The sequence below is a fragment of the Parasteatoda tepidariorum genome, chromosome 2, assembly GCF_043381705.1.
Source record: "Parasteatoda tepidariorum isolate YZ-2023 chromosome 2, CAS_Ptep_4.0, whole genome shotgun sequence".
NCBI classification, from domain to species: Eukaryota; Metazoa; Arthropoda; class Arachnida; order Araneae; family Theridiidae; genus Parasteatoda; species Parasteatoda tepidariorum.
The window spans coordinates 93,489,427-93,505,542 of NC_092205.1; the positions used below are offsets into that span (position 1 = coordinate 93,489,427).

The window sequence follows — 16,116 nt, forward strand, 5'->3', positions numbered from 1 at the left end:
TTGTGGCTTATAATATTTCTTTACAATTTAGTTTATTTTTTCATGTTTTTCATGTTAATTTGTGTTTATATATATATATATATATATATATATTTAGAAAGTTAATCACCATAATGTAACTAAAGAAAACAAATATCCTATAGAAAGGTAAAACAATCTGAGAAAAATTCGCTAAACTAATGCTGTAATATTAATTACAATATTTTACAAAGCAATAAAAAAAAGTTTTTTTAATCCCACAGAAAAAAAGATTATTGCTAAATTATGTTTACTTCATATACCTCAACAATATACTACATATTTGGTTTAACTACAAATTTTCATTTTATAAATGTCCTTGTTTCAATAAAGAAAACCATACTTATTTACAAATGCATTATATTCCTTTTCTTTATTAAACTAAAAATTTATCAATCAATTTCATACCTGTTTCAAATTTTATAAGAAAGATCGGAAATTTTGCCAAATTCAAACCGCTTTCATTTTATTTGGTAAAAGCACCTCAATTTCAGTTATGTACAATAAAATATAGTACCGCACAATAAAATGTTTTGCAACAAATTCTCTGCAATTTCTCAAAACTTTATATTTGGGACTTCATAAATTTTAATACCCGATGCCAAATGCATGCCACTGTAACTAAAATTTTAAAGTCTTCTGTACGTCAAATTAAAAAAAAAAAAAAAAATTAAACNCTTTAAATTAAAAAAAAAAAAAAAAAATAGAATAACAATAAGTTCATATTACTATGTCTCTGGTTAAATATATATTTAGTAAATATAAAAAATGGCCATAGCTGGTACATTTGAAGATGGAAAATAAAACACATTAAACTTTAATGAAATATTTGACAAGTCTATAAAATTCAACATATTGAGCTTCAATTTTTCTTCACACACCCAAAGAATAAATAAAAATTTTGTAACACAATAGTACACTACATATTTTACACAAAAACAATATATATTTCTCGTGAAGTTCCCTCTGCAATTTTGTATCCTACCCACTTTACCAAACAAATAAAACAGAACAACATATAAAAGCAATAAAATTTCCTCACCGGGCTAGTTAAGTAATAAAAAAAACATCTAGATATATAGTTTAAAATCAAATAAACTAATAACATCTCAAGTAACACTAATAAAACATATATATCTTTTCAATATTACTCATGAAAAAAAAAGTAATCAAAACTATTAAAACAGCTAATGTGAAAATGTATGGATGGTGTTTTTAAGGCATTGTAATCTCGCATTCTTATCATCCGATATAACTTCGAAGGATTGTTGCTATTAATTTTACTACAGCAGTGTTATTTTCATTAAGTATAATTAAACAATGAGTGCACAAACATACCCATATCACAAGAGAGATTTAAGTATCATTGCTATAAAAACTTTTTTAAGTTTTTGTATCCTCATTTCTTTGAAAAAATTTATAAAATATTAAAAAAAAAAATAACTAAATAAATTATTAAAACTAATAGTCACTTAAAAAGTCACAGAATTGAATAAATAGGTCGCAGCAAATTTTAGTTCTTACCACTGTTTACTTATTTGTTTCAATAAAAAAGAAAACAAGCTGTCTAAAAATTTTGCTTTGAAGAATAGCAACAAAGGCAATGACATTTTAGTCAGAAATGGAAATTACAATAATTATTATTAATTTACCAGAAAATATTGTCCAACAAATAAGACAACTCTTCCTAACTGAAAGTCTGAGGTTATCTGATATTTTATATCCGTCGTTGAACAGCCGACCCAATTTTGGGTTTACGACTTCTTATGGGAACATGGAGGATTTTGCGACTTGACAGATTTAACGAGCATCAGTCACCATTTACTACTCGGGGAGTCTTCGGCTGGCGAGGATCGAACTCTTAGACATGGGCCCAGTGCTCTGATATTATTAAAAGAAAAGTAAATCCATATTCGATGAGAAAGAATTGAAGTAATGAGAACTCTCCAAACATAAACCCATGCAAATCAGTTAGCCCTGATCAAAGTGCCTTTATCTCCGCAACCAAATTGCACAAATCTAGGGTCTAAAGATGTTCTCATGGTAGCCAGACAGTACCTTCATTATTTACAAAAAGAAAACAAGCTTATAGAGCCATGTAGGAAAATAGAACAGTAATGTAATAACATAAGCAAGATTTGGCTTCCTAAGAAAATATAAAGAAGTTTGAGTTCCAGTATTGTTTACAAAACACCATCCATATCATAAACAAATAAATATAAATGAAGCAATTTAGTTGAAAATTAAAGGCTAAAAAATAAAAGGAAGTAACATTTAAAGATTAAGCATTTATTATAAAGACTAGGTAGAGACTAGTTGTTTATGTTTAAACATCATACTTTAATTAATAAAAAAAAATTAAGAAAAATGATTATTTAATCACTTAATACAAATGTTAAAAAAATGCCAGAAAAAAATATATTAATGAAAAATATATTTTGATAGCAATTTCTAGAAAAATTAAAGTCCTAGTAGGTTAAAAAAAAAAAAATTATAACTAGTAGTAGCAAAGTAAAACTAATAGTAGTAATAGTACAAGCAACACAAAAATTGACGATTACAGAACAGTTTGGGTGTGTGATTATAAAGTAGAAATAGCTGAATTTTAACAGAATCCAACAATAAGAAATTTTGAATATTAACAAAGTGCTATTTGAATGGCCAGCACAAATTGAACATAAAATTAATAATGATAAATTAATATATTTTGTGTTTTATTATTGCTTAAGCATATTAACAAGGTAATAAAGCAATCAGAAAATAAAAAGATTCGTATCAAACATAGAGTAAATGCAGAACCAAATAAAAAAATTTCGGTTTTAGAAATCACAGTAAAATAATTCCGCATGACTGTTATAATTAAATATATATGTACAGTTGTAAACATATATGATATTTAAATATCAATTTCATAAATAAAATTTTTATTTACATTAAAAACTAAATGTAAAATTTTTGTCTCAAAAGACAAATTAAAAATTTTAGATACAGAAGAGATTTAAACTTTTCATAATTTTTTTTTATACTTTTCATACAATTATTTGACTACTAAATAAAGATATTAATGTATACATTCATATACATTAATATCTTATTCAGTCATTAAACAATCATGACAAAAAATTAAAAAAAAAACATGGATCATTGTCCTGGTTACATGACAATTTTGATGATTACTTCACGAAAGAATGACAAAAATCTTTTTATTTTCAGATATTAAAATAATCAAACTTAGTTAAAAAGAAAACTACTTCAAAATCTTTAATAAAACAGCCAAGGTGGTGAGAGAAAAAGTGCTGCGAAATTTTTTATTTCAAACGGATTGTAACAAAAATTTCCCGAAACAGCAGAAACATTACAGTTAATTCTATTATTTTTTTTTCCTTACAGAAAATGTTTCTTTGATTGTATGCAAGTAGACATGTACATATATATATATATATATATTAATATGGTGATTATCAAAACAATGGAAACACTTGTGAATAANAAAGTTCATTGACATAGGGTATCTGTATCTGGATCGAGGGGTAGCTTTGGCAGGGAGGGGGTAGGAGGAGTGACGGAAATAGTTTTATTTTCTTCTTCCGTATTTACATCGATTTCATCACTCCTTTCAGTTTTAACACTCCCCGCACTTAAAGTTTCAGTCGTCACAGTTATCTTTTCAAGCTCTGCTGGTGAGCTCGGACTCATCGAAGAGTAAGAAGGAAAGTTTGGTGTCAGTCTTGAACTTTGGCTTTCACACTGTTCACCTGTGGATTTTGTGTTATTTTGAAACTTTAGTATCTCTTGCTTGAGCAGCTTGTTTTTTTCCCGTATTTTCCGTAGCTTTTCTTTTTGAGTAAAATGTAGCTTCTCCAGCTCCTAAAAAGATTCAGAGTTTTCTGTCTTTATCGATAATATATAGATAAAAAAAAGGATTATCAAATCATAAAACAAATCACAATTGAAGTGCCGAAAATAAAAATGGAAGATGTCAACCAACCATCATTTTGGTATAAATGTACCAATATCTGTATACTCGGGACATCTATATTTCACAAGCTGAAAATCAAATGAATAGCAATTACCAAAATATTCCACCTTACAAATGTGCCTGAATTGAAAATAAAGATATTCTTAGCCTTCTGTTCAAAATGTGTCTGAATTGAAAATTTACATATTCTTAGCCTTCTGTCATATATTTATCTCAAAAATTGGTCGGTTAGTTTGGATTTACCATTTTTATTCTGAACACCTTAATGATGGAAAATATATTGAAAGTGTAATTAATTTCAAAATATAAAAAAAAATTAACAATGAATTTGATTTGGTTTTTAATGTTTTACAAGAACAAGTTGCGTAACCAAATTATTCAACAAAATATAAGCTCTTTTTAAGCACTTTTCAAGCATTCAAAAAATATTTTTAAAAAATATCATAATTGGGCAGGGTTTGAAAGTTTTTGACAATCAACGGTTTTATCTTGTTTTAACTGTCGTGTCAAAAAAAAAATTCTTTTGGCATTGTTTTTGACAATTGTCAAAAATCATGAAAATTTGAATCATGTAAAACTAATGGCGTTCTCATACGCTACGGACTGACAATACAAATACTCAACTCAAATAAATTGGGGTTGAATTAATTGTGAAATTGTGTGAGAATATATTTAATGAGGGTAAATGACAAAAAAAAGTAAAATTTGTTCTACTTTGAGTAAAATAGAGGCAAATTCTAAAACAAAAGAATAATAAAATATACTATTTTTACTTTTAGAATTACTTAAATCAGAACAGAATATTTTAACAGTTTGCTGCATAATTTTATAAATGGAGCTTTGAATAACTCATAATAATTTGAGACCAATATATAGATAATATACTTACAGAATTGTTGCATACCAATAAAAATTGGGACAATTTTAAAACATATACCAGGATATATTTAACATGGACAAATGACAAAAAAATAGTAAAATTTGTTCTACTTTGAGAAAAATAGAGGCAAATTTTAAAACAAAAGAATAATAAAATATAATATTTTTAATTTTAGAATTACTTAAAATTAGAACAGAACATTTTAACAGTTTGCTGCATAATTTTATAAATGGAGCTTTGAATAACTCATAACAATTTGAGACCAATATATAAATACACTTATAGAATTATTGCATTATAAAAATAATCTATATCAAATAGCTAATTTTCCCGCAGATCAATATTTATTTTAAAAAAATTTAATAGAGTTCAAGATTTCCTCAATCAAATAATTTTAGAGTAGAGTTTCAATAATCACAAAATGAAAAACACATTGAATAGTTTTCATAATGTTTCGGTACAAAAATAATTTTGTGGATAATCCCTCAATCCATCATTTAAAAATTCCATTATAGGATTACTGCACTATCAGTTAGAAAGAGAAAAATCCATAATTCTGAAACTTCAAAACTCCACACTACTTAGACTGGTTACTGAATTTGATAAAAATAATAAAAAAGTGGAAGGCCCAGAACTCTTCACCACAAAAGTGTGATAATATAAAATTGTTAATTGAGTTTCTTTTTCATCAAACAACTGAACTCCTAAAAAAACTGAAACAATGAATCCTACGGGCAAGATTTGAATGCATAAATCCAGTATATATAATTAGTGAACAGTTCCCAAGCTTAAACTATTGAATTTTACAATTTTTACTAGTCATATTAATTGAAATGAAAAGATATTGAATTGAAAATATAAATTAATTAATCCCAAATCAAAATTTATGTTCGTAGAATGGGATGCTCTGAACACAAAAATTAGAAATATCAGGACAGGACAAAAAGCTAAAAATCAAGAAAAATAAGGAGAGAAAAAATTATATACTAGAAAAATGACTATACGAATCCTGTCTTCAGAAGTAAAAGAAAATCTGTCTCTACAATAAACATTTCATGTTTCATAGAAAAATGTTACTGGCTCTTAAATATCACAGGTGAGGTGATAGGCAGGTCATATTAGGCCAGTAATTCCCCTCTTTGTAAGAAAGAACTTTGATGCCCACTATTAAATAAGTATAAATTTATGCATATAAATGATGCACATATAATATCAGTAATTAATAAAAGATACTGAAGAATAGTTAAATAATATTTTTGTAAAGAAGTTAACCTTGTTACAATTGGCATTAATTTTAAACCAGTACCACACTGTCAAGGCCCCCCTTGTGGGTCAAGGATAATCGGTTAACCTGAGGCAACATTGCACAGTTCTGTGGAAAGTTAAAGGGGCTCCAAGAGATAGGGTATTTCTTTAAACAATTTTTAAACTAGTAATTACATTTAGATCTAATCAATAAACCATTATTAACTTTATNCAACCTTAGGAGAAAACTTTTCAACAATGCATAGGGAGGGAACTAATTGATGTTAACTGACAATCCTATTTTCTCCCCTCCCCCAATGAACCCCAACAACCGCGAAGCTACCTTCCCCACCTTATATACCTGGAGAGTCACGAAACAACACCTATCCGGAGTTTGCATGTAGATGTTTTTTCGTGACGCTTCGGAAATAAGGGGATAAATTAATATTTATGTAACTATAATATAAATAAAATGTGCTGAATAGTGAATGTTTAATTTTTTACAAAAAAAAAAACAAAAAAAAAAAAAAAAAAAAAAANTTTTTAAAAAAAAAAAAAAAAAAAAAAAAAAAAAAAACAGGCATTAATCAAAATTTACATTTTAAATCATAAAACAAGCTAAAATTATTTTTAAAATTAGAGCTTTTAAAATGAACGGAAGGGGGGGGGGAATAAATAAAACATCTTTTTTTCAATACAATTTTGAAGGAAAAAAAAAGGTCTTTGCAACTTCTCTGGCAACTAACTAAACAGATACTGCAAATACTAACTATTAGACAAAATTTTGTATGTTTCTACATTACATAATGCAAAATGGTTAAACATTCAGCATGCTAAAATGTATTTAAAAAATTAAATTCCGGGTTTCCATACAGTTTCAGAAAAAATTCCCTGAATTTTCCAGATATATTAGGAAAATTTTAATGAAAATCCAGATCATATTTTATACATACCATGCAATTTTTCATCAAAAAATTTGATTTTTTATTTGTAAAGTCAAGTATTAGATTTTGTGAGCAAAAAGAAAATAATAATCATCCAATTAAGAAGTAAGCATGAAAGTTTCTCCAAGATGTGATATATTTACAAAAAATAATTTTAATGGATGCTAGAATTACTCAACTCGAATCTCAATAACTGATCAGAGTTACTGACGATTTAAAGACTGATTATTTTGGAGGCATGGTATAAAAATTTTCCAGGTTATTGTAAAAAATTTTAATTTTTCCTGATTATTCTCTGCTTTTCAGAGTCAGAATAAAGCTCCCTGACAATTCCATGTTTTTTTCTGTTCTCCCTGAGCCTTGGGAGCCTCGTTAATTATGCTGAATAATTTAGTTATAAAAATAAAAAATTGTCATTTATCAGCGTTTCCTCAAAATAAATCACACAACAAAAGTTTGATAACATTTCAGTCATAACATACAGAAGATTGAATTATAAATCTTGGTTTGGGGAGTAAAATTTATAAATTACAAATCTTATTCGATTACAGCCGGAAAACACTTTAATGTTTTCGCCTTTAACTAGCCATAAACCTATATCTAATCAATCTTAATCAACAATAGCTTTTGAATGGAGTAAAAATTGATACAGAGTTATTTATATCTATATCACTGCTTATTGTGTTTTGGCAAAATTTTGGGGGTATGAAAAATTGACTTATACACTGGGATGCAGGGTATGTATAATTAATTGTTTATGTAAATGTTCTTTTAGTTCCATTGCTTGTACCTTGCGCATCATTGAAGGGGGAAATGATTTTTTCCTTTCCTCGAGGTCTATTTTTTTTCTGTTAAAACAGCAATTGATTTCAACAGTTGGAATCTTCATTAATACGTATTTTAACAATATACATACATACTTCATTAAAATATAAAAAGAAAGCCTTTTTAGAGGTTTATATTTTCGTCAAGAAAAGTTTGAATGCAATGCTGTACAGAAATAAATTTATGGATTTTACTTCCATTATTACATCAAAAACCTAAAATTTGGGAAAGCCAAACAATTTGGGCTGACTGGGGCAATGGTCCTTTAATTTAAGAAAATAAATCAGAGTAGGGAATATCAGGCAATGGCCTTTAACTACAAAAAACATCAATGCATTTCATCCTAATAACATACAATACTTATTAACATTATACTAGGCAAGATAACAACATCTATAACATAAACTTCAGATTTTTAAGGACTAGGATTGATTAAACCTAGCTTTAGGATATTAAGATGGATCAACAAATTGGTTATCTCCATTTTAGCTGCTTCAACCCAGGACGATCTTTCAGGTTTATCCCTCAAACTAAAAGCATTTATTTATTGCTTAGTTATTTTAGATAACAGCTACTAACTTTTAATTTGCTTCGTTTTAATTTGAATTTAATTAATAAATGTATAAAATTAACATGCTGTTTTTTTCCTTAAGTTTTTCACACTACACTTCACTACAGTAAGATATTTAAATCTTTTACAGTGAGTAGCACTATACCAGCAGTCAAAAATACATTTGAAGTTGATGAATTTATAAAAAATCAATATCAGGTAAGTAGGGGGTCCACCCGAAACCAAAAATATGGCAAGGGGTCTATGAGACAAAAAACTATGAGACATTTAAGTGAAAATGGCCTCAAACATATACAAATTAAAATTAATACCGAATTAACAGTACAAAACATATTAGTAAAAAAAAAGTAAAGAATGCTTTAGAAGAAACAGAAATAAAGAGAATAAATTAGTCAGATTTGGCCACAACAAAAACTTAAAAGGAACGGAGGCATGAAAAATTTTGCGTCTTTTCATACAAAGTAATGGCTTTTTAATGAATACTAACCATCTGATAGAGTTTTTTTCCTTGCACAGCAACATTGAGGCACTTACGGTACTTGGCAATTAACGTTTCAACTTCAGACATAATTTTTGTGCGAAGTGAAGCATCAACATCAGTCAAAATCTTCCTAAGTTCAAGAAATTCACTGTCTGTGCTGTGCTGCTGAAATTCCTCATCTTCTTCAATATTAGATACCAAACCGTCCTCTGTTCCTGCTGAATAAAATATTTTTGCCCACTTTAAATTACTTTTAAATAAATAGGCAGCAGGAATTTAAATTTTTTTTTGGTATGAAATTTCAGTGTATCATAAGCTGTTATTATAATCATTGAAATTTATTACTTTATTTAAAATTATAAAACACAAAAAAGTTCAAAAAAATATTCTTACTATGAAGGATTTGTTTAATCATTTAATCTCATTCTTCATCTTTTGGGCTAATCATGAAGGCTGTACAAAATTCACTTTAAAATTTAAAACAAAAATAAAATGCTAAAAACAAAACACTTTGAACAAAAGTAAAACGCTAACATTAAGATGCCTCGTTATATTGAGTTCGAAAATGTAGCAGAAAGCAGAGAACTAAATTTAGGAATAATTCATACATTTATTTCTATATTTTTATTGAAAAAGTAAAATAAACTTTTTGAAAATAAGTCTTGCTGCCAAGAGTCTGATAATACATCCAACTTTCACTAAAAATTTAATTTAATTTTCATTGCTGATCCCAAAATAATTATAACAATGCTATTTTTTTCTTTTTGAAGATGTGTGTAACCTCTTAAAAGATGTAGATGATGTATCTCAGATCTTTTAACTATGAAATTCGTAACAAAACGTGAATCCCATATCAAAATGGAATTAATTAAGGTAATTTTTCATGCAGTTCCATTTAAGTTAAAGTTTTATAGCCTTCACCTAATAAAGATTAGCCCAAAAGATAGTGAATTAAAGAAATGAATAAAAATGCTGAAGATGTTAAGTAAAGGTAAAGAGAATATATAAATGAGCATAAAGAATTGAAATTAAATATATTAATATATTAGATAATATATAATTAAATATATTATATTATATAAATACATTGAATATTTTAAATAAAGTGATGTATTTACGGAACCAACTCCATCACATCCCATTAATAACAAATTGTTACTCCATAGATTATACCAGTCAGAGAAATTTTTTTGGGGGGCGGCCTAAACTGTTCAAGCCCATATTTGTACAGTAGTCAGTAAAAATATTTAAAAAAATCTGTTTCGTGGACTCAATTACTAGAAATATTTAATACAGTATACACTTGATATTTCAAACTTGGAAACCTCAAAAACCTTGCTTTGTCAAAAAAATATTTTTCTCCTAGGTATCACAAATCCACCTAATGTTAATTTGAATTCCTATGTTAAAGAGTTTAATTTTAAAATCGTGTTATATCGAATTTTTTTCGAAACAGAAATCGAATTTTTCGGAAAAAATCACGAAATAAGTTTACTGTAAATCAATTATTTTTCTATTTAATGCATAATTATTTTTGTCTTACTATTAAAAATAAAACTATTATCGTTGGATTCAGACTTATAGTCAACTATCATTACTTACATATTTAATAGTGGTTATTCTTATGTTTCAGGTCTCTTACTTGTTAGAGTAATATTTTAGAATATATTTTGCGACCTTTTAGAACATATTTAGTTCTGAGCTTGTTATTTTGAAAACTCACTCAAGGTGAATAGCCAAATCTTTCACCAAAAAATAAGCATCTTTTAAGTACTTTTTAAGCACTCAAAAAATATTTTTTAGCACTATATACGTTAACAAAATTTAAAATAGTTTTCAAGGACTTTACATAATCATGATAAAATAACTAGTGTCTGACAAAGAACTCTTCTTGACTATATTAGCCATCATAAAATGATCAAGAAATTTTTCGGTTCAATATCAGAGGGTTCGATATGAAGTCTGAAATTGAGAATACAATCTTGCAAAATGCAGCAGAGTAGCACATGAGATCAGTATATATACACATATGAACTCGCAAGTGATGCATCTAACATGAAAAATGATTGGCACTTCCATACGCTATGGGCCAATGGTACGCCGAAATAGATTGTGATTGAATGAATTGTGAAAACATTAAATCGTACAATGTGAATAATACGTAGCACAAATTGACATGGTAAAGAAAATCTCATTTTCGAAATTGGAAAAGTAGCACTTTTTAAAAACATGCAATGAAAAAAGCACCTTTAAGGGCTTCTAAATAACAAAAATTGAAAATAAGCACCTTTAAGCACTTTTTAAAAACACTATGCACCATGTTGCTATCTTGAAATTTTTGTTAGCGTCCCTTCAACTTTGAGATATCGAGAGTGTACTGTAATACCATTTTACATGCTCATGTGCACATGCAAGGTATATGACTGAGCATGGGTAGAAATAAAGAAAAAATACATGGGCAATAACAGTTACTCCATATATATATGTATGTGAATCTAAGGGAATATGAAACGGTATTGTTAAATCCTTCTAATTAAGATACTCCTATGTTATATTCATATAAGTGCACATGTTCAATAACTTTAAAACATATGTAGGTGAATATGAGGGCATGAGGGAAAGATACAGTCACATCTTTCAAATACTGAAACCATTAAACAGATTTTCTCTCTTTTCATAGATTGTTAACTTCTGTATACATGCGTACTTAAAGCCAAAAAAAATATTGTACAAGTGTTAATTCTTGAATTAAGGATCATTCATTCACTTGAGCAATATTTCATACACATGAATCTTATATTTTTATGTTTCTATGGTTAGGTCCATAAATCATTTTTAGATGCCTCTAACCTTAAAACTCAGTATATTGTATGAATTTAAAAAATACTAAAGAATATTTACTAGTAGTTAACACACAAAATACATTTTTGTTAATTCATTTGAAAAATTAAGTACAATTTATCATGAACATAGTATTACGAGATATCAAACATGATAAATTGCAATAAAATGACACAAAAATATAAGCATGCATAAATATAAAATACGGGGCATAAAATGGGATAACACAAGATACAAAATTACCTTATGCATCTAAGTGGTAGCAGGGAAAGGGATTATTTCACAATGCAATATTTATTAAGAGAAAATAATTTTTTCTTTTTTGTCTAAGAGTACAGCAAAAAAGCACAATGAACAAATTTAAGAGAATGCTTCGCTTTGAAAACAATTATTTCCATATGAGAAATGTTGTTCTCTCATGCAAGGAGTGTTGTTCAAAAGTTGTTTTCCTATTTCTTACAGAGTTAAAGGGCAAAAGTATGATGGATGCTTTTATCCCCCTAAAATGAACCTTATTCAGATACTTCATAAATCAAAATTTTTATTCAGAAAATGGTGGTAAAATAATCTTCTGAATTAAATTGGAAAATTATTTCAACATTACAGTAAAAGTACAAAACAAGTGGCACCAATTTCTAATAAAGACAAACTAAACTGGCACATGTAGAAACATTAAAAACCATAATGCATACTATTTTTCATGAACAGATATAAAATTAAGACAGAAATCAAGCAGGATTATATAGAACTCATGTATTCCCAGAAATTGTTCTAAAACTGGTGTCATAACAGTGCATCAACATACAAAAATGTGGTGACATTTTCAAACAAAGATAAACTTAAAAATAACACTGAACGCCAAAATGTAGATTATTAGATCATAAGTACTTCAAACAGATGCAAAATAAAGATAGAAATCAAGAAAAAAAAATAGAGAGAATTCGTGTATTACCAGAGATTGCTCTAAAACTGGAATCATACCTGATTGATTGTACCTGCGGATGTGATTTGAACACGCTAACATGATGGATGGTTCACATTAAACAGTTGATTTGCTTAATATAAACTGCTCAATGAAAAAAAAATTCCAGTGATGAAAATAAAGTCTCCCGAAAATTAGCGAAATGCTATAAACAAAAAAATGAAGAAAAAATATAATGAGCAAAAATGTTATAAATAAATAAACAGCATGAATCAACTAGAGGAATGTGTTCATCGAATTCTATCACAGATAAAATTCTAGAAGAGGAGGAATGTGGCGCAACTACCACTATGAATATTAAATACCAATTCTCTCGTATATAACACATGGCAACTTGATTCGATCTAGAGGTACCTTTTGATAGATGAAGGTTGACAAAGTATAAGATTGATTCCCATCACGTATAAACACACAAAAAAGTGGCAACATTGTTCAGGAAAAATAAACTTAAACTTTATACATTTAAAAAATAACAAAGCCAAATTGCAAATGATTTGATTAAAAGTATTACAAACAGGTACAAAATAAAAATATAAGTTAAGAATTGATTTAATTGTGTTACCAGAAAGAGTACTAAAACTGGTGTCTGAGTGTGTATCATCTGAGTCAAGACAACAAGACAGGGGGTCCTGGTCAGGGTCTTTCTTCACTTGAGATCTTTTACTAGCTGTTTCAGACTTGTGTGCATGATAGGCCAGAACAGTTTGCTGTTCTTCGGTCAGTTTTATCATGGGCATCAGTTTCTGGACATTGGCAGGAGTGAGCGATAATCGGTTTCGAAAATTAGGTAAGCTAGTTCAGGAAGCAAACAAGATATATTAATTGAAGGAAGAAATGTTTCAAATGCACTTAAAATTAAACACTGCATAACGTATCTTAAAAGAAATGACAGTTTAAATACAAAAATTATGTGCAGTTGCACTGTCTTGTTTGTAATTTTGAAATATTAAATTGATAAATACAAAAACAGGTCATCTCCATAGGAAATCCATTGCAGATTACCGATTTTCGAACTCGTTGATTCAACTTGTTGCTCGAGTTAAAAGTTCTCAGAAATATATCCAGTAGCTCATAATTTGATTTCAATAAAAAAACATTTTTTTTAACTATAAGGGCTTAATTTTAAATTTAGAGACAAGCGTGGGAGATACGTAGGGCAAAATTAATGATTGCAATCAGCTACAAAGTGTCTAAATATAACAAGTGATGATTTAAAAATCGTCAGCCAATCGCCATTGAAACACCACTTTTACCATGCGCACATTATATTTTTTAATAAATTTAGAATTATTATGAATTTATTTATTTCACGCTTGTTTCTAAAAAATTTTCTTTTTTAGAACTGAATTTTGTAATTTTTAACAGATTTTAGGACATGTTTCAAAAGAAGTGCCTTACATAATTAATATCAACAGTTTCTTTTTAGTGATTTAAAATGTTCTGTTTTTGAAAAAGTGACCACTGTTTTAAAAAAATTTCTCAACTGGCTACTGGCCAAAGACAAAATTTCCCGATTTCGCCCTATAACTATTCATAAACATTCTTTTAATAATCTGCTTAGTATTCAGAAATTCATTTCATTATATCTTTGTTACTTTAAAAGTTACAAGCGTTTAAAAATTTTGTGTGCTCTGTGAGACAAATATTTATGAATCTTGGGTTAAACAAGCTCCAAGCTTGTTTAACCCTCCATTTATCCATTTTCATCTACAAAAACTAAAAAATTTTTCTTCAAGATATATCTTGAAAAATTGTATACAAAACACATTATGTAAAACTTTTAAATCTGAAAATAATTCAATGCAAAGCTATTGTTAGTCTTTTGCAAGGTTCTATGCAAAATATTTTAGGAAATTCTCCAAGTATTTTCTTTTTTGGATGGAGCTTTTCATTTAGAATCTTGCTTGAATTTCGCTTGTTTATTAAAAATGATTTTTCCTTTCCAATTTTATTCCCCCAAACAAAAAATTTTTAAAAAAATTGCATCATTGTTAGTGGGGAATTTTAGGTTCAAGAGGCTTTCTTAAATAACCATGTAAATGGTTTTAACATATCCTATTTTCTAACTTTACAATTTTGATTTTAATGAAAGAAAACTGAAGACCATTGCCTTCCGAAGCCATGCCTAGGTTATTACATCTATTTATATGATTGAAACAAGAAACAACTTTTTAAAACTTTTTGGAACTTATTAATTTGATTATTCTGGGGATATGCAATAGAGTAGAATATTGTGTTCTAACTTTTCATATAATAAAATCTGTATTTATAATTCAAATACAGGGTATCTGCTACATTTACTTATGTGTGTCTTTCATAATCCATAAAAACTTTTAATTTAACCTAATTAAATCTATTACAAGTAGTAGTTAATGAATATTTAAACAGCAAATCTCAGTAACAGAATCCTCTGTATTGATCTGTAACACATAAGAAAAAATTTGAAAATTTATCTGTGGTGCACACAGGTAAAATATTTGTATTAAAGTATTGCACTTGGTATGTTTTTACATTTCAAAAAGCAATAATATCTAATGCTACACTAGTAAGTGAAATTTCTGTCAACAAATAGAAAGTACAGTTTGATTTCAATTACTTTTAGCTAATTGAAATAATTTAACATTGAAAGTAACATTTTATAAAAATAATTAATTTAAACAATGCATTAACAGTGGATAATTTTTTAAGTAAATACAAGTTTAAAACATTCTAAATCTTCAAAATAAAATTAGGACTTAATTTACTATAAGCTAAACAATAATTATTGTTTAACTTAAAAGAAAAATTATTAATTTTAGATTCTTAAATTAAAAATATCTAACAAGACGAGTAATTACTTATGGAAATAATTTCTTAAACGACGCATTTAACAATATATAAGAAAATTTTATGAGCAAAAATAGGCTCTATTAGCTTCGTGAAAGGAGCAACAATCACATCACAAATGATCAAAGTCTTCATTTTCAGCAGTACGACAGTTCTGAGTAGGCCCTGGCCTTCTCCAAAAATTTTTCTTGGGCACCTATGATAAAAATCTATGAACTAAAATTCTAATAATGAAATAAATTACCTTTTTTGAATAAGGTGAGGGTCTTGGGGAATATATAGATTTGTTTTTTTATCTTTGGTGATCACAGGGTAAGTTTGGAAGGCATTATCCCACATATGAGGACCATAATAGTACACCATCACTGGATCCACAGCATATGGGTATGAATAACAGTTCTCTGTACAAATTTTTTTAGAAGTAGGATCACAGCTTTCATCAGCATTCTGAAATAATAAACCACATTATTGATACCAATATCCACACACCAATACCATAACAGATAATTTTGATTGGAAAAAAA

The 16,116-nt window shown here is 27.7% G+C and overlaps 1 protein-coding gene across 4 annotated transcripts in view; it reads right to left on the reverse strand.

Annotated features, from left to right (window-relative positions):
• Positions 1 to 3,508: 3,508 nt before the first annotated feature.
• The window catches only part of LOC107445290 (Sno oncogene), a gene marked incomplete at its 3' end in the record, with an annotated part of 238,655 nt that continues 226,047 nt past the window's right edge, over positions 3,509 to 16,116 (reverse strand). For 2 of the 4 annotated variants that reach the window (XM_071177940.1, XM_071177941.1), the window contains 4 exon segments: positions 3,509 to 3,885; positions 8,950 to 9,158; positions 13,329 to 13,558; positions 15,837 to 16,039. In XM_071177940.1, the coding sequence (XP_071034041.1) occupies positions 3,514 to 3,885; positions 8,950 to 9,158; positions 13,329 to 13,558; positions 15,837 to 16,039 (1,014 nt within the window). 4 annotated transcript variants of the gene reach the window in all.